The sequence below is a fragment of the Sorex araneus genome, chromosome 4 (genome assembly GCF_027595985.1).
Source record: "Sorex araneus isolate mSorAra2 chromosome 4, mSorAra2.pri, whole genome shotgun sequence".
Taxonomy (NCBI): Eukaryota; Metazoa; Chordata; class Mammalia; order Eulipotyphla; family Soricidae; genus Sorex; species Sorex araneus.
The window spans coordinates 137,443,779-137,467,517 of NC_073305.1; the positions used below are offsets into that span (position 1 = coordinate 137,443,779).

The 23,739-nt window shown below is 46.5% G+C and overlaps 1 protein-coding gene across 1 annotated transcript in view; it reads right to left on the minus strand.

Moving 5' to 3' along the window:
• The window catches only part of TRAF3IP2 (TRAF3 interacting protein 2), a 53,470-nt gene extending 30,763 nt beyond the window's left edge, over nucleotides 1-22,707 (minus strand). The window contains exons 1-2 of the mRNA XM_004605724.2: nucleotides 22,590-22,707; nucleotides 6,459-7,289 (exon numbers count right to left, since the gene is read on the minus strand). Of these exons, the coding sequence (XP_004605781.2) occupies nucleotides 6,459-7,281 (823 nt within the window). The 5' untranslated portion in view covers nucleotides 7,282-7,289; nucleotides 22,590-22,707. The remainder of the gene's footprint in view (nucleotides 1-6,458; nucleotides 7,290-22,589) is intronic.
• Between the last annotated feature and the right edge of the window lie 1,032 nt (nucleotides 22,708-23,739).

The following is a 23,739-nucleotide window of genomic DNA, read 5'->3' on the forward strand; positions in this document are numbered from 1 at the left end:
GGAGAAACTGGCAAGCTTCTGAGAGTTTCCTGCCCACATGGGACAGCCTTGCAAGCTTCCCATGGTGTATTCATATGCTAAATCCAGTAACAAGCTGGATCTCATTCCCCTGACCCGGAAAGAGCCTCCAGTGCGACATCCTTTGGAGGGCCTAGTCGAGAGAGACTTCTAAGATCTCAGGGAAAGGAAGAATTGAGAGGTTACTGAGCCTGCTCGAGAAATCGACAATTAACAGGATTTCGTGATCGTGATATGTGTGTGTGTATATATAGATATGTATGTGTGTGTGTGTGTGTGTGTGTGTTTTGAACCCACACACACTTTGAACCCACAAAGTTTTGGGTTCAATTTCTAGCATGAAGCATAGAAAACAAAACAAAACTATATCTACGGGATCAATTTTGCATCATGCTTTTCCACTTTTTGTTTGTTTGTGGGTGACACCTGGTAGTGCTCCAGGCTTATTCCTGGCTCTGTGTTCAGGGATCACTCTCAATAAGGCTTACATGACTGTATGGGGTACTAGCCATTGTACTATCTCTTTTGCCCCCTTCATTTGCCTCACTTTCTGGTGCTTTGGTGCTACGACAGACTCAGGGCTTGGAGTTGACTCCCAGCAGGGTTCAGGGACCGGACCAAATCGAGTTCTGATCTCCAGTATGCAAAGTATATACTCTAGCCCTTTGAACTATTCCCCCAGTCCAATTGCCTTATCCTTTTTTTATGTCAGATGGTGTGATATATTCTGTATGGAGGCCTAGTAGTTCATTGTATAAATAAATCTCAAATGACTTCTCTGTCCCCTCATTGATAAACATTTGTTTTTATTTTCACTCTACTATAACAATGCTCCAATAAATATCCTTGTTTTGGTTCATATATTTTTATATGCTTATTTAGTATTTCTATAGGATAGATACCTAAAAGTAAGACAGCTGGTGCCAAGAGGAAACATATCTAAATTTGATCACAAATGAAAATTGCCTTCCAGAATATTCTACCCATTTATGCTTCCACCAAGATACGAATGTATATTTGCCCCATAAACTCACTAGTCCTGGATATTGTCTGTGGTTTTAATTTTTGCATATGTAATTAGGAAAAAGGTATCTTTAAGAATTTTGCATTTCTTAGCTATGTTGAGCTCAGTTATTATTTTTCTTGTTTGGCAGCAACAGGAATTAAAATCAGGGTCTTAAACATACAAGGCAAGTAGTTTATCATGGAGTCCCATAACTGGTCCCCTTCAGCTTATGGATGCCACACCCAGCTGTACTTACTCCTAACTCTGTGCTCAGGGATCATTCTTGGAGGTGTTTGGGAGATCTTAGGTGGTGCTACGGCAGGACCCAGATTCAGGTGCATGTAAGACAGGTGCCTCAACCCGTGTCCTGTATCTCCAGCCCCCCATAACTGTATATCTTTTGTGAATTTTCCGTTCACCTCTCTAGGTTAACAGTTATCAGCTTTACCATCTTCACTCACAAGTTCCTAGACTCCAGCTTCTTCCCATTTTTAATGGAGCAAAATAATTGAGAGAGAACAAGTGGAGGAGACCTGATGAAAGGAGGCAGGTCAACATGCATCAGAGACTAAAAGTGTTCCCAGGGCCTGCATTTTAAAAAGCGCCTGCCCAGAGCGGGCAATGCCTCCCTCTATGGAGACATTGCTAATGGTGCCATTTCCGGCTTCAACAAAAAATATTCTCAAGTGGAAGATTATCCTGGGACCCACAAATTATAATGAATCACTGCTCTCTTCCTCTATCATGATGAGGCTTTCACCTGTTAATAGATAAAAGGCATCACAAAGCCTTGACTAAGTATTCACATTTCTGCACATTAATGGAAAGAATTAATTAGAAGTGCAGAGAAAAACTCATGTCTACAATGTGTTATATCATTGCTTATTTGATCAGAAATGGGAAACTTTTTAAAATGTCCCCCATGGGCGGGGGAGATGGCCCAAAGGAATACTGCACATGCTAGAATGCAAGGGGACCTGAGTTCAATCTCCAGCACCGCATGGCTTCCTGAGCACTGGGTGGGGGGATAACCCTAGCAATGCCCAGCAGCCCTAACCCCAAGTGACACCGCTGGGCAGGAATGCACTACATCACCAGCCCAAGTACAGGACAGTCAAGCTCACACAGTTGGACCCGCATCACAGGAGTAACCCCTGGGCCACTGAGTATACCTTGGAGGCCCCTCAAAATAGTAAGATAAAATAGAGTAAAACATCTAGTAATTGATAACAAATTCAAAACATTTTGGTAGAGGGGCTGGAGACATAGTTCAGCACTTCATACGGTCCTCCCAACCACCACAAGGAGTGATCCCTAAGCATAGATCCAGAAGTAAGCCCTGAGGACTGCCAGGTGGTGGCACCCAAAGAAGAACCTAAAAAACAATAACAAAAAAGACAAAACAATTTGGTAGATCCCTCTGATGAAATACTATGTAGCACTTCAAAATTTAGGTGCTGGACAAAATACATTGGCTATCATTATTATTTACTTTTACATTAAATATATAAATATGGGGAAATCAAGTTTATCCAATGAGAAATTATATTTGAGTGATGAAAATTAATTAAACTTTGGTGCATTTCAAAGTGAATAAATATTAGCATTGTGATAAGAAACATTCTCTTTATTTAATTTATTATCATTGCTTCTGGGGCTATCCTCTGGTGCTCAGAGTCAATGTCTGATAGGTGTGTGGGGGTTACTACGGGGGGGGTGCTCATGCAATCTGGGGGTTGAACCTAGGACTCTTGCATGATTACACACGCTCAACTCCTTCGAGTCAATTCCCTGAACTTATTTATTATTTTTATGAGGCCCAGACATTTTGGTGCTTTGTCTGGTGCTTTGCTTTGCGCCCACAGTGGGGACCACGGGGGGCTGTGGGCTGGAGTGGAGATGGGATATGTGATCAAGGATGTGTTCTCCGCTTGGGCCATATTCCTGCACCAGCATCTTTATTTATTTATTTTTTTGCTTTTTTTTTTGGGGGGGTCACACCTGGCGATGCACAGGGGTTACTCCTGGCTCTGCACTCAGGAATTACCCCTGGCCGTGCTCAGGGGACCATATGGGATGCTGGGATTTGAACCCAGGTCGGCCGCATGCAAGGCAAACGCCCTACCCGCTGTGCTATCTCTCCAGCCCCCATCTGCACCAGCATCTTTAAATGCAGAGACAGGCTGAGGGATAAAGCGAATGCCTCGTAGGTGTGAAATAGTCAGTTTGACCCACAGAATTGCCCCACATGCTTTGAGCACAGGCTCTGCTTCACTGCTTTTTAGGATCCCTGAAACACAAAGTGTATGGATGTGAGGGCAATCTGGCTGCGACATCTGTCACCCCATTGATCGCCAGGGTTGATTCAGCTGATCTGGCTGGCTAGGTGGGTCTCCCCTTCCTCCCTCACCACTCTATGTACGTCCCTCCCAAAGCTGTGCGCTCCGTCAAAGAGGACGGCCTTCCCGGAATAGAGATGGACCGGTCTTCGGTCGAGGGTATACGAGTTGCTGTGCTCCCCTGCTAGAACCTCCAAACAAGCTTTCAAGATACTGCTACCAAGGGTGTGAGTGGTACAACCAAGTATGCGCAACTCACACGTGGTCATGTGACAACAGCAAGAAAGGGAAGGGTAATGCACTGTAAAAAATTTAAATAAGCAGATGCAGAGTGTACAATACTAAAAAAGAAAAGTCATTTATGGATTTATGGTACTATACTCACAAATTGAGTATAGCAGAATGATAGCACAGCAGGTAAGGCATTATTAGCCTTGCAGGTGGCTGACCCGGGTTCAATTCCTCCGTCCCTCTTGGAGAGCCCGGCAAGCAACTGAGAGTATCCCGCCCTCACGGCAGAGCCTGGAAAGCTACCCATGGTGTATTTGATATGCCAAAAACAGTAACAACAATCTCACAATAGAGACGTTACTGGTGCCCGCTCGAGCAAATCGATGAACAGGACGACAGTGCTACAATACTCACAAATTATCCCTTTTGGTGGTGTCTGTCAAGCAGTGCTCAGGGAGATGGGGTACCACTCCTGGCGATCCTTAGCTAACAGGGTTGGGAGAATCAATACTTGGGCCAGCCTGGTGATGCAATGCCACTAGACCTTATAGTGCCGTGGCCATCAGGGGTACACCCAGTGGTGTGCGAGGCGGGAGCCGTGAGGTGTCAGAACTTTAAACTTGCTAGGCATGTTTGCCAGCCAGTTCCCCCAACATCAAATTATCCCTTTGTAGCTTGGAAATCATATAGAAATATGTGCAACCCTGTCCTGTGGAGGGTTGGTTCTATGACTCCTGTTGCAAGCCTCTGACACCACACACCATGCTGTTAGGAGCAGGTGGTGGCAGCCACACTCCCAGTCATTTGTCTTCCTGCCACCCAATACATTAGGTCCCAGCTGTGTACCCAGGGTCACTTTCTCCCCGAGTCTGGCTTCTTCCCAGGGCCTGGCCTTACTCCTAACCTTACATTCATTCTCACCCTGCATCTTCTAAGCATCTTCTGAGATAAATTTCTCTACCTCCAGTTTTCCCTTTTCCAAATGATGAACTACCACGTGTTTCATCCACTTTAGGAGGCTTTGTACTAAGTGTACATCTATAAGCACACACATTATGAACTTAACAGCATTTGTGGTTATTTCTATAAATTAGACCTCAGTCAGACCATACGAACTGCTTTCCCCCCACTGCGTTTATTTGCTAAGAAAAACACCCCGTCTCACTGTCCTGTGTTTCATCTGGAAAGCCCTACCATTCTTTTCTGGTGGGCTCAGCAAAGTCTTCAGGTCAAGGATTGCAATGGCCCTTTGATCTCAATCTGAGATTTTTATCATGCTCAGAAATGCACAATTGCACTGACACATATTCTTAATTCACTCATTCATTCAGAAGGAAAGAATTGAGTCAGTATATGTTGGCACTATGCTGAATGCTGGGAATTATGGATGAAAAACATATCTTTGCTCATGTGAAAAGGCCTGTAAGGTGAGGAAGAGCCCCTCCATAAGAAGATGTCATGTTACTATCATGGAGCAGGGCATAAGAGAACAGAGGGACCATCTGGGAAGTTTTCAGAGGGACAATTATTTCTTTAATGATATAGACAATGATGTCAGTGTAACTCTGTGCATATACTATAGTTCTTTGAGCTGTTCTCTTAAAATATGCAAAGAGCAAACTCTATAGCACATTAAAGATCTCATAAAAAAAACTGTTAAAAAAAAAGAGAGAGAACAAGACCTGGGGAAAATTCACAAGCAGGGAAAGAACATCGTAGAGAGAAAAGAGCCTGGGCAGATGCACCCAGATGTGAGATAGCCGGGCCAGAGAGATGATGGCCAATCTCTGAGCATGGCTGGCATGTAGATGGCATGTGTGGGTAGTTCAAGTCTTGGAAGGAGCTTAAGCAACAGAATCACAGGTCTCTCAATCTTCATGTCATGGCATGAACCCCAAGTCTCAGTGGTATTCCAGCACTTTCTATCACTTTTGAATAAAAGTGCTTTTCTCTGCCAAAATGAAACAGAGATGGGAGCAGAGAAGAAGGATCCAGAAGCTCAAGAATTAGGACAAAAAAGCAGGTTTTCTGTAACAGGGCTTCTTTTACATTTTTTTTTCACCTGCAGCCCATTTTCTCCTGAGAAATGTCACATGGGCCAGCAAAGCCAGAAACACTTTGGATTCATTCCATGATTGATTTTGAACGACTTTCTGGTCATTGTGTGTACAGATGTCTTTTACCACTGTTTCCACAGTCAGTGACACAGCTTTGCATGGAGCGACAATCTATAGTGCAAGAAGTCAGGCTGCAGAGGACATGTGGGCCAGTTTTCTGCTTCTGGGACAGGTTTCTGTTCAACAAACCTACCAGTGGTTCCCAAACTTTATTTGGTCTACTGCCCACTTCTAATAAATTACTCAGTAGCCCTCGAATCTATAGCACCCTTCAGCTGCATGGAGGCTACCAATTCACTCCCACCCAACTGTTCCAGCAAGCACCAGCATATCACTCACTTTGGGAAACAGCAATGGAGGCAAGATTCTGTTTGATTCCTTAAGATTCTTTGAGAAACATGTTTCAAGTGGGCCAGGCTTTGGGGCTAATATCAGGCATTCTAAAGCTCCTTGCAAATCTGAGAATACCCAGAAAGCCTCTATGGGAAAGAGAGCATGTCCTGCAAACAGTTTGTTTGCTCAGGGGCTATACCCAGCAGTGTTCAAGGGACCATGTGGATACCAGGGACAGAACCCAGGTCATCTGCATGCAACACATGTTCTCAGCCCTATGAGTCATTATCTCTCCAGCTCCCTCCCCACATTATGACCCATCTGTGCTGATGAAGTAACAGGAGGCATTGCCATGAGACCCTTGTGGGCACACTCTCCTACCCAGAATGTCTTGAGTTGGGAAAGTTCACTTACATGGCACCTGGTGATCGGGTCCTCCAGGGCAGTGGTAATGATTGTTCCAGGGAGCGTTCGGGGAAGGGTTGGGAAGCAGCATCTGTGCGGGATATCTCTGCACTTCAAATGGATGGAACTCCCTAGACCTCAGCGGTCTGGGAAGGTCTACGGGGTAACATACCGAAGTGAGGGGCAGGGGCCTTTCCAGCTGCCTGATACCCAGGATGTCCTGGGGCTGGGAATCGTACCCCGTGTCTATCGTCGGCAGATCTGGGGCCACGCGGTTCCTGTGGAGTTGGGGTCGCTGCACGGTCACTTGACTATTCCCCCAGGACTCTACTGAGGTATGAGGTAAGCTCTGGTCTGATTTGTCTGAGTCATGGCCAGTGTCAGGAGAAGCTGCCGGAAGCTGAGATTCCAGCCACGGATGATGTTTATCCATAAATGAAAACTGATGCTCTGTGGGGTGACCTCTGACCACAGACACGGTGTCAGGCTTGCTGGCTGCAGAGGACCCTGAAGGGAAATCTTTGCCAGGATCTGGGTGCCTCCTCCAGAAGCTGTCTTCACTTTCCTCCAGGACTCTAGTGCGCAGCTGGGCCATTCGCTGGGACATGGGCCGCTGGTGCTCGGAGAGTTTCAGAGGTGGGTGAGCCGGAGAAAAGTCTCCCGAGGAAGAGGGAGAGGTTTGGGAGGTGGCCCTGCTGTAGGGGGCCATATTCCTTTGATCTGGAGCAGGCAGTGCTGGTTCCTCCCCCAGGGAATATTCTGGGATGGGTTTCAATAACTCGCTTGGGTATGGCTCTGATTCGTCAACCTCCACGGGAATGCTCCGGTTCATTCTAGTTTCTGCAGCAAGAGAAAACAAGCCAGTGCCTCAGAAGATAAATAATTTCACGAGGTCCCCTCACTCCCTTTATGGCCTCAGGGACCTCATTCAAGATGTGGTTCAACTTGATGGTGGCGTGACACTGGCCTTTCCACATATCCTGAGCACCTCACACTGTAAGCCTGGTCTCCAGCTATGAAGTTTATATAGTTGTTGTTTTTAGTTTGGGGGCCAAATCTGACCATGCTGGGGCTTCTTCCTGGCTCTGTGCTCACAGATCACTACTGGCAATGCTCAGAAGACCATATGTGGTACTGTAGATCCAATTGGGTCACCCACAGGTAAGACAAGCACTTTAACCCCTATGCTATTTATCAGGCCCCATAAAGATATTTTCTCTCTAGAAGGTGATTCAAAGAAGGAAGCCAAACCAGTATGTGGTACAAGAATTTGGCCAACAAGAGCAGGCTCTGAAGAGGCAACACTAACAGCTCCATGAGGAGGAGAGAGAAACGGTAGCAACGTGGACTGCTCTTTGGGAGCTGACATGGCTATGGGGGAGATACACCGAACAAAATAAAGAACAAAGTATATTAATTGCCTTCAAGGATGCAATGAAGCTGGGATAAAGGAACGAGAAACAGAATTTTCATTCTTTAAACTTTTGAAAAATTTGCTCTGTATTAACAATTGCTTAATTTTGTTTGTTTGTTTTGGGACCACACTTGGTGGTGCTCAGGGTTTACTCTTGGTTCTGCGCTCAGGGATTACTCCTGGTGGGCCTTGGTGCTCAGGCACCTATGGGGTAGTGAGCATTGAATACTGGTAACTGTGTGTGAGGCAAGGACCCTGTGTGCTGTAATATCTCTTTAAAGGTCCCCAACTTTTTAAAGTCTAAAAAACACAAAGGAAAACATTGTTGAAAAGTTGAAATAAGGCACTGAGGAAAAGGTCATAGTGACATTTCCCACTTACCGATTATAGGTTGTTTGGAGAACTTAATTTCCCCCAGCACTGTGCCTGCAGTTAAGGTAGCCCTGGCCATCAGCACTGTGATGGAGTCGTGAAGAGCACGGCTGCACAAGTAGCTGTCAGCCCACAGAGCAGTTAGCTCCTGTCCAGGCAACCATGGATTTGTAAGCAAAACAGTAGAGTGAGAAAGAACATTACCTCCCATGTCATTAAATTGGAGGTGTGATGCCCCAAGATACCTGAAGTCAAGAAGAAAGAAAGAAGAGGTGGACCAAGAGACTACAGAGGAGTGACAGGCAGGGGGTGGTGTTGGGGATGGAGCTTTGCCTGCAGATGGAAGGCTCGAGAACAAGGCTTCTTGTGAAAACATGGGCTAGGTGGCCCTGTACAGTCCCTCCTCCAAATAACAGAGCTGGTGTCCACTGGTGATGGGGTTCTAGTTTCCTCTTTGGGGATCTCTGTAGATTTCAGCCACAAACATTGACGGAGGGTTACTGAGTCCTAAAGTCACTTTGTATATCAACTATTATTCTGGGATATGTTTTTGGAAAATGCGAATTCACCTGCCCTAGAGTCCTGGACCCCATCTAATAGCAATAGTCCAGGCTGCACTTTTAAATAAGGTTCCTTGGAGGGAGTGAAGTTGGCAGTTCTCTGCCAACTGTATCTTCACTGCTTCTCGAGGGAGACTGTGGTTTGCTCTGTACTTGTGACAAATGAATGTTCTCAGGCACTTGTCTGACCCTCACTTGGTATCATATGTACCATCTGCTGTGAATAACCTTTGTTCTGGTTACTCACACCACAGTCACAGCCAAGTCCAGCCTCTCATCTCTGGCCAACCTCCCTCCCAGACTCAGCCTGTCCCTTCTTCCCACTGTCTCCAGGTGGTGGGTACCTTTTGCCTCATGGCTCTGCAGAAAAGATTCCTCATAACCTGAACAGATAAGATCTTGTATAAATGCACAGGGGGTATTCCCCTGTCACACATATAAGTATTTCCTATTTTAAAATGTTCGTCCCAATTTCCCTTTCTTTATGACAGCTTTTCTGCAGTGATGCAATTGGTGGTGCCATGCCACATGCTCTCCATCTGGCCGGGAACAAGAATTTTCTGCAGACCCATCACTGAATGGGAGGGCAAAAAAGAGGCACTGAGTAGACCAACTGAGGAGAGGAATCCTCCCGGTCAATTCTTATTAAATCAACTCATTTTCATTCCTCCATTTCAGGACCACCTGGCCAGCATTCTCCCTGGCTTCCCTGTGTGAGTACCTTAGAAATGCTTCCCTCAACACACTAAGTGTAGTCTTCTAGCTCAGGAGGCTTCACTTAATAAAAATAACCAGTGTGGTTATTACACACGACTCAAAATCTGAGGGCCGTTCTATGAGGAGAATTTTATAGTTAAAACTGATTTTAGGAGCTGGAGAGATAGGACAATGGATAAGGCACCTGTTTTGCATGTAGCTGGGTTTGATCCTTAGTATCCCATATTTTGCCCTGAGCACACCAGGAATGATTTCTGAGCACAAAGATAGGAGTAATACCTGAGCACTGCTACGTGTGGCTTCCAAACTAAAACTAAACCAAAACATAACCTGATCTGAAAAGGAATGGTTGGGCTGTAACAACAGTACAGCAAGTAAGGCTCTTGCCTTACTTGATCAACTCAGGTTTGACCCTGGTACCCCACATGGTACCCTGAGCTCCACCAGGAGTAGTAACCCCTCAGCACAGATCCAGGAGTAAGCACTGAGTCAGACAGGTGTTGCCCAAAACCAAAAAAAAAAAAAAAAAGGAATAAGTGATATGTCCTAGTCAACAAAAGCCACTGGACCATGAACGGACTTTCAGGAAAGTTAGGTTTTTTGAGCTTATGAAAACAATGAGATGATCAGTTTTGAATGTATCACTTTCAAAACTTCAAGGCAGTAAATAATTACTGAGTCCTACTAAGTATCTACCTTTATCCTGTATCCTGTGTATCTCTTTTAAAGGCGTAAGCTCACATAACATTTTTTTAAGTTAAAAAGTAATACTTTGAGGCTGGAGCAATAGCAAGCAGGTAGGGCATTTGCTTTGCACATGGCCGGCCCAGGTTTGATCCCCAGCATCCCATATGGTTCCCCGAGCACCGCCAGGAGTAATTCCTGAGTGCATAGTCAGGAGTAACCCCAGTGCATGGCCGGGTATGACCCAAAAAGCAAAAATAAATAAATAAATAATAGCACTGTAGCACTCATCCTGTTGTTCTTTGTTTGTTCCAGTGGGCACCAGTAATGTCTCCACTGTGAGACTTGTTGCTACATGTGTTATTCCATGGATATAAAATAAAAATAAAAAGCAATACATCTGAGAGAGATAAAATTCAAAGTACAAAGTGGTTTTGGATGAAAGATCATCAAAATTATTTGGTTTTGACTTGGGGCTACACCCAAAGGTGCTCAGGGATTACTCCTGGTTCAGGGATGACCCCTGGCGGGGCTTGGGGGACTATATGAGGTGCTGGGTGGGGATCCAACATGGGTCAGCCATGTGCAAGGCAAGAAATCTACCTGCTGTACTCTCTGTCTCTCTGTCTCTGTCTCTCTCTCTGTCTCCCCTAGACCCTCACCAAAACTAATAATTTTAAAAAATAGAAAACATTATTTCAACTTCAACTTGCTTCTGATCCAGCTCAAAAGAGAAAAAAGAAGTCCAAGAATCTAAAGGTCCTTTGTCCTTGCTCTTCCTTCCCTGCATATCTGCATGGTCAGCATCACCTACAGCACTTTACCAGCTGTCATTCTCACTGAGGGGTCCCTGGTCATCCTCTGTACAATTCAAGCTCCCCTGACCCTGTCACCCTTCCCTGTTTATTGTCCTCTCTGGCAGGGATCACCTTGGCTAGAGGACCCTGTGGCGCATAGTAATATTTTTGTCAGTGGACCCAGAGGCTATCCCATATCACCTTGCTGTGAAGTTATTTCTCCCACTTAGATCTATGTAATTACACAGAACTTTGCACAGTGAAAACACTGCTGAGCAATGCATTCCTCAGGACACAGGCCCACTTTAAGGGGTTCCAGGCTACATTTCAAGATGTATGTTAAAAATACAAAAACTCTAACACAAAAATACAATAACTCTAATAGTTCTTGCATATTATCTTTTCCCTACTTCCCTCATCCCATGTAATTGTCACTCAGGCATGGTTTTTGTTTTTTTTGCTTTTGGGCCACAGTGGGCAGAGTTTGAGGATGGGGTTTCACTCCTGGTAGTGCTTAGAGGACCATACTGGACTAGGGATCAAACCTAGGCCTCCTGCATGTATGAAGCATAAGCTCCAACCCTTTGAGCTGTCTCCCCAAACCTATGAGGCCACAATTTGCACTGTTCTCTTCTCAGTACCTAGAACCTAGCATGTAGTAGGTGCTCAACAAACATTTGAGGAATGAAAAAAAATTATCTCTGATTGGGGTCAGATCTGAGTAGCTGGAAGTGAGACCTGATCACTGATGGTGAATGTCGGGCTCATTGGGGGATAGTTGGGAATGCTGAGTGGGCCAAGTCGTCAGGGGTCTTAAAATTGTACCACGTGGCTACCCCTGCTCCTTCCTCTTTTCTTCTCATAAGTATTTATTAAATTCCCACTGAGTGTCAAGCTCCAGGATGGGCCCGAGTCTTGCCTAAGAGGTGTTGCCACGGGTTAGCCTCCCTTGCAGGATAAAGGAAAGGTTTTGCTCATGCGCTGGCTGGAGCATCCACTACTCTGCTCCAGATACCTCTGTGTTCTGATCTCTCCAGGTGATCTCAGAGCCTGGCATGCCTGCCGCTGCCTCGTGGACTCTCCCAGCCCTAGGATACCCTGTGCCCCCAGAACAAAGCCTGACACCTTCCTGAGGATGTCACAGGCAACAATGACACAAATGCCACATCTGAGGGCTGTGGGCAGGCCAGTGGTTGTGTGGGAAATAACAGTATTGTTTGTTTGGTCTTTAATATCCTCTTGTAAAATTACAACATGTGAAAAATGTGAAAAGCCAGGACTGGAGCATTAATCCAGTGGGGATGGCACTTGCCCTGCACATGATCAACCTGTTTGATCACTGGCATCACCTATGGCTCCCTGAGCCTGCCAGGAGTGGATCCCCAAGCACAGCCAGGTGTAGCCCCCAAACCCCAAATCAAAATATTGAAAAGCTCTCAGTAGCTCACCGCTCTTCTGCAGTTCCAATTTCCCATTTTATTCCAACCCTTTCCCACTTGTGGCTCATGTGGTATACACCGTGCCCAGCCTCCATGGCCTTCCCTGACCAGGCTGGGGTTGGATTGCAGTAGAAAACCTCTACTCTCTAGCTGCCACCTTCAGGACAAGGCTAGGACACCAAGAGGAGACCCAGAACCTGCCAGGCAGTGCCCTGGAGGGTGTAGGTCTCATGAGCCCCAAATACTGAGCCTGAAAAGTCCAATCAGGTCATGAGGACAAGCGCCAAGTCCATCTCACACCAGCAAATCCCTGGGGCACAGGAGAGGCAGGGTGGGGGCCTGGGGCTGGGTTAGGGCCTCAGGAGAATTTTTTTTCTTTCCTTTTTGCTTTGGGCCACACCCAACAGTGCTCAGTGCTCTTGGCTCTGTGTTCAGGAATTACTGCTGGCAGGTTCAGGGGATCATGTGGAGTGCCAGTGATTGAATTCAGGTCAGCTGGGTGCGAAGCAAACACCCTGCCTGCTGTACTATCACTCCAGCCCTCCTCGGGAGAATTTCTGACCCAGGAACCCTTTTGTAGATGCCCAAGCTCCACTCCTGAGCTCCGAGGTGGGGCCAAAACTGTCCTATGTTTTCGTTTAAAGCCTGTAGGTTCTCTCCCACTTTGCCAAAGGGTAGTCTACACTGTACTATTTGGCAGTGACTCTCAGGATTTTGAAAAGCCTCTTAAGAATGAGCTGACTCTCCACCTCTGCAGTGGTGCATGTGTAATGTGTGAGCTCACACATGCATGTTTCCATGTGTGAACATGGAAACAGGCGATGGAGATGTTTTATAAAGGCCAGGACTGGAAAACACCGGCGTGTGCAGAGTTGGATTCTTACAATGGGGGCCCAGTGAGTACTCTGCCTTAAAAAGAAAAAAAAGACAGAGGAAGTGCTATGTGAACTGAGGTGCAACTTTCTCCAAGACCAATTTCTAAGTCTAAAAAAAAAAGAAGACAGAGCAGAACCCCTTGTGGAGTGATGTCCTTTGTTCTATCAGGGCAGGAAATCCTTCCCTGGCTGCCTCTGGGAGGGAAACTGTTTAGGAGGAACCTGAGCAGGAGGAAGATTTGTTATCAGAGCAGTTTATAACTTTGAAATTTGGAACAAGTGCCTATCAATCTACTTAAAAGAGAAAAAGGGAAAAGGAAAGGACCCAGAAGTGATTCTGATGTTGACAAAAATTAAGAATTGGTGTCAGGCTGGGGAGACACACCAAGGGCTGAGCAGCTGCTCTGCATGCAAGAGCTCTGGGTTCCACCACTGGCACCACATGGTCTCCTGAGTACTGCCTGCCGTGTCCCTCCCCCAAACAAACGACAACAAAACAGTACAAACAATGTGAGCGAGGAATGCCTGAAAACCACAGGAGAGAGAATGAACACATCTCAATACTGAAGATATTCAAATATATGCACTTGGCAGAGTGGAAGAATGCAGAGGAAATCAGCTAGGAACAAGGGCCAGTCCCACGTACACATAAGTACCACTGTCGCACTGTCGTCCCGTTGTTCATCGATTTGCTCGAGCGGGCACCAGTAACGTCTCCATTGTGAGACTTGCTGTTACTGTTTTTGGCATATTGAATACGCCATGGGTAGCTTGTCAGGCTCTATACACATAAATAGGCAGGAGTATTTGAGTCTGCTTCCTCTTCATTCTGATCTGACCTACCACTTTCCTTCTCTGCAATCTCACTGCACTTTGGACTGTGAGCTGTAGCTCCAGTTCTTGGACTCTCACGGGGACCGTTCTTCAAATCTCTGTTCGCTTTTCTCTATTCAATTCTCTCTTTTGGCTTCCTTAGGCAGACCATTTTTGAAGCTCCTCTACATGCTGAGTAACTTGGTTTTGTGGAGACTTTAGCCAGATAACAGCAGGTTTTGGGGTTTTGTTGGGGATTTAATGTTCGCTTGTTTGTTTGCTTTGGGGCCACACCTGGCTCAGGTGTGGTACATGCTCAGGGATCACGAGGTGCTGGAGACTGGACCTGGAGCTCTGGCATATAAAACATATGCACTAGCCCCAGAAACTGTCTCTTCAGCTTTGTTTGTGCATGGATAGGGGTCCCTTCTGGCCATGCTCAGCCTGACAACGTCTGCCTGATGTCTGGTAATGCAGTACTCAGACCCAAGGAGTCATCGAGGCCACACTCAGTGGTACTTGGGGTTGCAGGGGAGGGGGTCTCACTCCTGCTGGGCATGTGCTCTCCCTCTTGAGTGCTCCCCCCGGCCCAGGCAGCAGCAGTACAGATACTGTCTATAGCAGTCATTCACAGAATTTCCCACTCTTCCTCCATAATATCCAGCTCTCAGTCACCACCTGCCACGCTGCCTCTAACCCCGCACACGTCTGTTCCCAGCAACCTTTTGTCGTCCCCAGCAAATTCTCAAAATAGAGCCCAGGTATCTCTACAGCCCCACCTTTCTGAGCTCAAAGTCATGTGAAAGTTTCTTTCCCTCCCATCATTCCTCACATCCTGCAGGCCCATGAGGCCCACCCAGACTTGTACTGGTTACCAGGCTCCTCAAGGCACTTATCAGGCACAACTAATACCGCACTCTCTGCTGACACTGGCTTTTGCCTTCCAGATGGCCTTCCCTGGCAGCACAGCCTACAGGGGTAGGTGAGGAACTGTGCTGTCCCTAAATACACTGGCTCTCCATTCAAACACCCAAAGGTTCTTTGTTGACTGCACCATGAGCTATGTATGGACCTTGAGAAATTTACTTGCATTCTCTGGGCCTCATTTTCCTTATTTGTGAAGTGGGGTGAAAAACCAACCTCTTGCCCCTTCCTTGTATTATAAGAAGGAAAAAACATCAATAAAGTAGTGACTGTAGAACCTGACAATATCAAGTTATTAAAAATCTTAGGCTATTTTGGTATGATTTTCACAAGTGACTTGGCTTTGGAACTCTTTTCCTAGACTATACTGGTTATTGGAGCCAGAGGGGTGGCGAGGGGCTGAGGCACTGAAGGGATAAAACCCAGAGTTTAACACATGCAAAGCCCATGCTCTCCCACTGACCTGCATCCTCGGTCCCCAGACTCTACAAATCTAATACCTGAGATTAACACCTGAGATATGAACCTAATCTACAGAGAGCGTATACTTTTAGCCAACATGGGTATTTCTAGCACAGTTGATATGTACGATTTCATTTAGTTTTCAAAACAATATGGCAGGGCTGGTAGCCAATAATATTAAGTATATTAATACTGTTAAGCGGCTCAACAACAGAACACTTCTCATGATGCGTGAGGCTCTGGGTTTGATCTTAATAAATTTGAGTTAATAAATAAAATAAATTTGAGTTTATAAATAAAATAGAATAAATTTAAATTAATAAATAAAATAAATAAAAGCAAAATAAAACAAGCTAACCATTGGTGATGTGTGCGCTCACTTTTCCATTCCTACTCCACAGATGCTAAGATGGTAATTTTTTTTTTCATTCACAGCCATATCTAGCCTATGGATGCCCTTACTTTCTTCATCAAGTCACATAGACTTGAGCTTGCTGAGCATTTTTTCTAAAGAACCTGATAATAAATAGTTTTTACTTTGTGGAATATAAATAGTCTTTGTCTCATATTCTGTTGGTTTTTGAACAACCCTCTAAAATTACAAATCAAACTCAGCAGGCAGAGAAATAGTATAGGAGTTAAGGCTCTTGCCTTGCCCAGGCTGACCCTGATTAGACCTCTGGCACCAAGTAAGATCCCAAGATCCCCTACGTCCCACCAGGGGCCCCTCCTCAGCACAGAGCACCACAAAGAAATATTTTAATAATAAAAAAAAACTATTCTCAGCAACTAGTTGGCTTAAGTACCAGGCTATGGGTCCCTTTGACCTGATTTAGATTATGCTGATAAACCAAATCATAAACCTAATAAAACTTTCCCTGCATTAGCAATAATTAACATTTGGGGGGGTCAGAGAGATAGTACAGTGGGTAGGGTGTTTGCCTTGCTTGCAGCCACCAGGGTTTGATCCCAGGCACTCCATATAACATCCCCCAACTCTCATGCCCAAGCACTGCCAGGAGTGATCCCCTAAGCTCAGAGAAAAAAGTAAACCCTGAGCATTGCCAACTGTAATGCCAAACAAATAAGTAACCCAAAGCGATTGTTAACATTTTTTAATGCTTACTACATACCAAATATTATACCAAGTATTTTATAATTTTTAGCTCATTGAATGATCAGTTATCCTACATGATACTACATGTCAGTCCCATTTTACAGATAGGTAAACTGAGGCATGGGGAAATCAAGTAACTTTCTTAGAAAAGGTCACATGACCAGTGAGAAACCTAACTGGGATTCAAATCAAAGCAATTCAACACCAGATCCTGTACATTTAACCATTTGTATCTCCTTTGGGAGCACTGAGTTGTAGCGCTATTATGAAGGAAAAGCGGGGGCGGGGTGTGGAAAAGAGGATAGAGCAAAAGCTTCTGGAATGTTTCAAAGTCATTCACCTTGAAGCTAAGGGAGCATGGGTACATCACACACACACACACACACACACACACACACACACACACACACACACACAGAAAGAATTGCCAGCCTGGAAACCTGTCCTGGTTTCCCTTCATGCCCTTACAATGGAGGATATGAATGAGACTGCAGCAGCATCTTGATTTGAAAAAAAGCACTTGATTGGATCTCATTAAATTTTAATCATAAACTGAATTCAAAATAAATTGAAAACTGGTTGACAGAGCACAAACAAAGGGTGATGATAAATGGTGATGCATCTAGAGAGGGGATATCTTTCAGGGGACGCCTCGGAGGCAAGGACGGCTGGGATTTAATGAAGGTGTTATGTCCCTGAAGGAAGACAAATAGCACAGTCAGACACAGAGGAAGGGCAGGAGTGAGCAGCCTAAGTAATTAATAAGCCACGTTTCTAGCTCCTAAATGATCAAGGTTCACTGTTCACCAACTTATTTTTTTTTAATCATCATTTAGGTCAACAAAAGGGTGAAGAACGCCAGAGAAATAGTACAGGGGTAAGTCCACTGGCTTGGTTTCCACCCCCAGCATCTTATAGGGACCCCCAAACCCCACTAGCAGTAAGCCCTGAGCATCGTTTGTAGTCCCAAAACCCAAAGTAAATTAATAAAAGGCATTTAAAACCAACAACAAAGGGCAGAAGAGTCCTAGAGACACAGCCTGTGTGTTTCAGGGGAATGTAATGAATAAAAATGTACATTTACAGCTAGAAGGAGCCTCAGCTCCCATTCAGTTTAGATACTTCCAGTGAAAGATTCTTGAGGTCTTTCTTCATTTCCCAGGAAGCAATTTTTTAAAAATAAGTGCCTGAAAGTCAGGAGTTAGAAAACAAGCACAAACTCCTTTAAACTCATTAACGCTCTCTGTTTATTGCTCAAATGCATGAGAAGCTTCCCATTGGGTTGCTTAGTGGAAAGCTGGTTTTGAGTGAGCAGTTTGGCTCAGGTCCAGATTGCACTGAAAGAAACCTTCCAAGTTTACTTGCAGAATTTCCCAGAGAAGCTCCTCCATTTGATTTGCCGAAGGAGGTAAAATAGTGAGCCCAAGAGTCGAGGGAACATTTACTGGCTGCTTCTCTTACCCTGCTCAATAAGACTCATATGGGGCTACAGGAAGTACAGCGTGACCTAACCTGGTGGCAGGAGATGGCTCTGGAATGGGGGCCATGGGCTAATGGGAACAGACTGACCGTGCCATGTTGCAAGCTGGTAATATACAGAACAACCTCAACCCAGCCCATGGGTTGTTTGTGTCATATAAGGTTTCTCTAAGCACAGAGCTGTGATTCCTAATTGAGTCCAGGCTCCAGAGCAAGGAAGGAAAGGGAGACAAGGGAAAAATCAGGAGAGGAACAGGAGCTAGAAAGGAGAATGGAAGAGGGAAAAAAAGCAAGGCAAGCGAGGACTCATGGAAAGAAAAAATTTTAATGTGCCTCTTTCATGGGCCCTGAGAGAGCTCTAAGGGCTGAGCTCATGCGTTGCAAGCAGGAGGCCAGGGTTAGACTCACCCCCAGCACCTCATGATCCCCCAAGTACTGCTAGGAGTGACCCTCCAAGCACAGAGCTAGAGGAGCTTCTGAGCAGTGCAGGCTGTGGCCTTCCTAAACAAAACAAAGAAACGTGCCCTTCCTTGGTGTTGGAGACATCACTGTGTGTGTCACTGTGACTGTCATCCCATTGCTTATCGATTTGCTCGAGCGGGCACCAGTAACGTCTCCATTGTGCGATTTGTTGTTACTGTTTTTAGCATATCAAATGCGCCATGGGTAGCTTGCCAGGCTCTGCCTCGCAGGCGGGATAGTCTCGGTAGCTTGCTGGGCTCTCCAAGAGGGGCGGAGGAATTGATCCCGGGTTGGCTGCGTGCAAGGTGAATGCCCCACCCACTGCACTATCACTCCAGCCCGTTGGAGACATACCCATCATAATTTTGTTTTGTTTGGGGGCTAAATCTGGCAGTCCCTCGGGGCTAGTCCTGACTCTGCTCAGGGTACAGACAGTGCTGGAAACCAAATCGAGGCCTCCTGCAGGTAACACAGGTGCTCAACCCACTGAGCTATCTCCCCAGTCCCAATCATAGTGTTTGAGGGAATAGCCTCCTAAGTGGTGCTCGGGATACCCTGGGGGGCCACTCCTGGCTATTCTCAATCACTCTGGCCAGTGCGATACAGAGCAACTCAGGCCCTGCTGTGCCAGAATCACCAGGATCATACCCAACAATTCTCAGAGGGAGTCCTGAGCAGGGGATCAAACCACCAGAACTCCCTGGATTATCTCCCCAACCCGCAGCTATGATTTTTATGTATCCTGAGAATGAGGGGGAGAGGGGAGTGGGGAGGAAAGAGAAAGAATGAATACTGTTTAATTGCTGAGTGTTATGGGTAAGCCATGAGCCAAGAAGAGTCTGAGGGAAGGCCTGCGGGAAGGGAGGCCTGTTGACCTGAAGAGGGGAGAAGGAAAAGCCCTGGAACCCCCTAGCACAGCAAAACAATGAAGTGGAGAAGAGCCAACTTTCCCTCATCACCGAGGGAACTGCCAAGACCCCACTGTGTCATGGAAGAAGCAGGGACACACGCAGGCAGTGGGGCTCCAGTCTGTCCCAGCATCCCCCAACAGCAGGACTCCTGTTGTCCTCCCAGGGAACCCTGCCAAACTGGCATAACTCTAGTAGTTACACAGTGGTCACAAGCCCATCCTCCTCCACAGAGTTCACAACTTCCGGTACCCTGGAAGATCTGCACATGCCCAAGTACGGGTGCACACACATGCATACACATGCACACACACAGACACGCACACACGCACGCACACATGCACACATGCATACACACATAATATAGCCACACATAAACACATGCATGAACACAGACAGAAACAGATACACACATGTGGGTCAGTAGGAGGTCTGCTGGGAACGAAACGCAGAGACTGTCAGAAGGAGAAAAGACAGCCTGGGTTTCATGAACTAAAAATATCTTGGTGACAAGGCACTGGAAGACATAGGAGAGGCCCGAGGGGAGTGCGTCTCATTCCAAGCCCCGGAGGCTTTCTCACGGAAAGGCTGCAGGATTGTTTTGATAAGGAAATATGATCAAACATTTGGGGTCATTTTGTTGGATCTGAGAGGAATTTTAAGTTTAATGTGCCTCATCTGTGCTCCTTTTTTCAAAAAAAAATTTTTTCCTCTCTCTTTTCTGCTCTGCAGTTGCCTGCAATTCATATATCTTTTTAAAGGCTAATCTATAATTGCCTGTAGCAGAAAAAAATTATTTTTGAATTAAGGATAGTTCTGAGATTTGGGTTCTGTGATGTGTAAAACACAGATTTAATTTAGACAAAATGCCCACATGATCTATGGTTCTGAGTGAGCTTCTATTAGAGAATACCTGCAAATATGACAGCTTTCTCTTCTTACAGTTTTCAGAACATCTGAAAGTCACTAACTTTAATCCTGAAAGAAGCCAGCTGAAACATCTTCTGCCTTTGCACCCTCCCAATGAGGGAGCCTGGGTTAAGAACCTTCTACCCACACCTTGGTTCACTGATCAGACTTCACTCCTAATTAGCCTTCTTGTTAGCAGTGACACTGCACTGTCTATCTCGAGAGGCTCCATCCTGGAACTGCTCAGAGCTTCTATACCAGAGGCTGCAAGAGTGACTGTGGGTGGTCTTTCCAGATCAAAGTGAGGCTGGCAGCCCAACCACAGTGAGCCTGATTTCCAATAATGGTGCATCGTGGTTTGAAAATAAAATCACTAACTCATCCTGGGCAAAATATCTTGAAATTTCCATCCCCTCATCCCAGAGAGGTCGTGAGAGATAGCTACAACCATGACGAGGTCTATACAAGGACTATAGTCTACCGGGGTCTTGATTTTCTGCTCAGACAGATGAGCAATACCTAAAGCATTGGGTCAGTCCATTTCTGTCCACCAGAGCCTGTATAAATGGCATTGACAGAGAGCTGGTGCACGACAAGCAATAATAACAGGTTTTGGTGTTGCTTCTTAAAGTAAGCAGTGGTGAGGAAAAGGTTAAGGTTTCTGAGTGTCTGCAGTTTAATAATGTGTCCAATCATAGTCATCACCCTTACATGGTATCAGGATGTGCTTCTCAGCTTCCTTCCACCCCCCATTAAAGGCCCCACACATAGTCACCAGTTGAGTGAAGGAATGGTTTCCAGCCCCAGCTAAGTGAGCGGCAGCCTTTTGGAGCCAGACTTCTCTGCCAGTTCTCTGACTTCCTTTGATTCTGTGGTTAAGGGCACAAGTCAGTTCTTCCTGGGCAACCCAAATGGGACACGAACTAATTCAAGAAATCCCCTGGTTTCTCCTATTTAATTAGAGCCAAACTCGAGGCAGTCCTCTCACAGAGCCACATGGCCCTCGGCCTTTCCCCCTAACCACTGCTTTACCTACTACCTTGAGAGCAAACGAGGGAACCAAATAGAGCAGCTTGTATGAGCGGAGCTAGAGCATCTATAAAGCATTTAATAGCAAAACGGGGGATATTAGAAAAGTGTTAAGAAACAAAGTCGTTTTCCTGGAGGGACTAATCATCTAGCAGCAGGCAATAAAATTAATATATTTGAGTAATGAGTAAACACGTCTTCCAAGGCCACCCATTAGGGCCACCCCTCTGGGATTCTCATTACCGTGCCCTTATTTTGTTGAAAGGGAATTTGGACCAAAATCATGTTCATGCGCCACCCCCACTGAAAGGATGAAGAAATCCAGGCTCAAGGAAACTGACAGGAATTGCCTAAATCTCAGAGCCAGTGCAGAGTAGAGAACTTGAAACCGAGTTCCTAGTCTTATTATCATCATCATCATCATCATCATTAATTTGGTCTCTTTCTTTCCCATTTACTGAAAAACATCCTCTTCTCTTAAGAGACCATCTTGAGCTCTAAAGTCTTGTGAAATTTGATTAGTGTCAAAGACCAAGGCAGGACATTTCTTTCCTGGTTTTCCCTGCAGGCTCCGTGAGTGCCAGCAAATCATCTGAGCGCAGGGGCGGGAGAGAGAGGGGCTGAGAAGGCAGTTTACAGCCCGCAAGCCGCTCTGCGGAGCTGCGGGTCCCAAGAATGTGGTGTTGATTTACTCCCTGCAGGAAACTTGGGCTGGAGAAAACTTGGGAGTTCTCCTTCCATCTCTTAACACTGACGTGTCCTGGAGCTAAAAGTCAATGACTTAATCCATGCCATCCCCCACCCCCACCCTCTGACTCTGTCCTAGGAAGCGCGGGGCTTGTAGTCCTCACCACAACTGGCTGGGGGTGGGGACGGGGGGAGGGGGAGAAGCACTAAATACTCAAACAAAACGGGTCTCGGAGGCAACTTGGAGACGTCCTGGAGTGTTCCTCTACTCCTTAAGAGGCTTCATCCGGCTCTCCTGTCTGAAACACGAAACCACCCAGCCCTTCTCACCGCAGCAACTCAACTGTCACTCCCCAGGCCGGGCTGGTCCCTCCAGGAGCGAGTCAAAGCGGAAGAGAGGAAGGTGGAGGAGAGGAAGGCAGGTTTCAGCAAGGGAGAGAGAGCAGTAACGGGGTCAGCGGTGAGCAGGCGCGCAGGCTCTGGAGAACTTACCTTAGAACCACCCGGGACAGAGAGACAGACAGACAGACAGACAGACGGGCTGACGGGGTGGTCGGGCTCTCTCCTTGGCCTGTCACCCACCTGGAGTGGCTCCCGGCCTCCCTCCGCCCTGGCCTGGCCCAGGTAAGCCGTGGAACAGGCTCCGAAGCAGGAAGTGGAAGCCGTATGCAAATTTCTACCGTGGCGGGGAAGCCTGGGCTCAGAAATCTCCCCGTGGGCAGTGAATCAACGCTGAGAAGTCTCTTTATTTCTTAAAACTGAAACCTCCTTCATGCAGTAGAACAGGTCACTGACCAATTAGGCTGCATTTGGGTGTTCACTACCATAATATACTTTGGATCTCAGCGCCCTAAGGACCCACCGGAGGTGTCTGGGGAGGGGGATTGAATCTGGGGGTTCGGATTCCTTGTGCACTAGCAGCTCCACAGGAGAACATGTCTGGGGGACAGAGAGTGAGGTGTGTGCAGCCAGGGTATCTAAGCATCTTTGATAAGAGCATTTGCTGCTCTTGAGCATGGAAGGAGGTGGACCTGCTTCTCCTCCATATCCCCCCATACCCCCACACACAGACACACACAGACACACACATTGCCACACCAACAGTCATGAAAAAGCAACTGCTTTTAAACACACACACGACCTAAGGACAGGGCAGAGGGTTTGGGGCACATTTGTGGGTTTGGGGGTGAGGTACATGACTGTATGCCAAAGCACCAACACAAACACAGTTGTAAATAGAAAAGCGAGAACACACATGCAGTGTCTTCTTCCTGGCATATTTCTCATGACTCAAGTTTATTTCCTCCCCTTCCCTTCTGCCTCATTAATCAGCAGCCTACAGAGCTTAGTGCCCGCAGACAGGATGATGGGGGCTGGGGAGGGCTGGTCGGCAGATGCAGAGTCAGAGATTCTGGGCCTGAAGGAGGCAATGTTGCTGGCCTGCTGGGTGCCACAGCTGGGTGCCTGGCACACACACCGTGTCCCCAGGACTGGCCCTGTCCACCCCTTGACGAGGCCCAAGAGCCAGCTCACTCAGCTGGCTGGCTGTCCCCACCTCACACAGGGCCCAGGCCCCAGAGGGATAAAGGTTCCCAAAGTGATTCGGCTCCCTTTCAAAAGACAGGAACAGAAAAGCCATCAG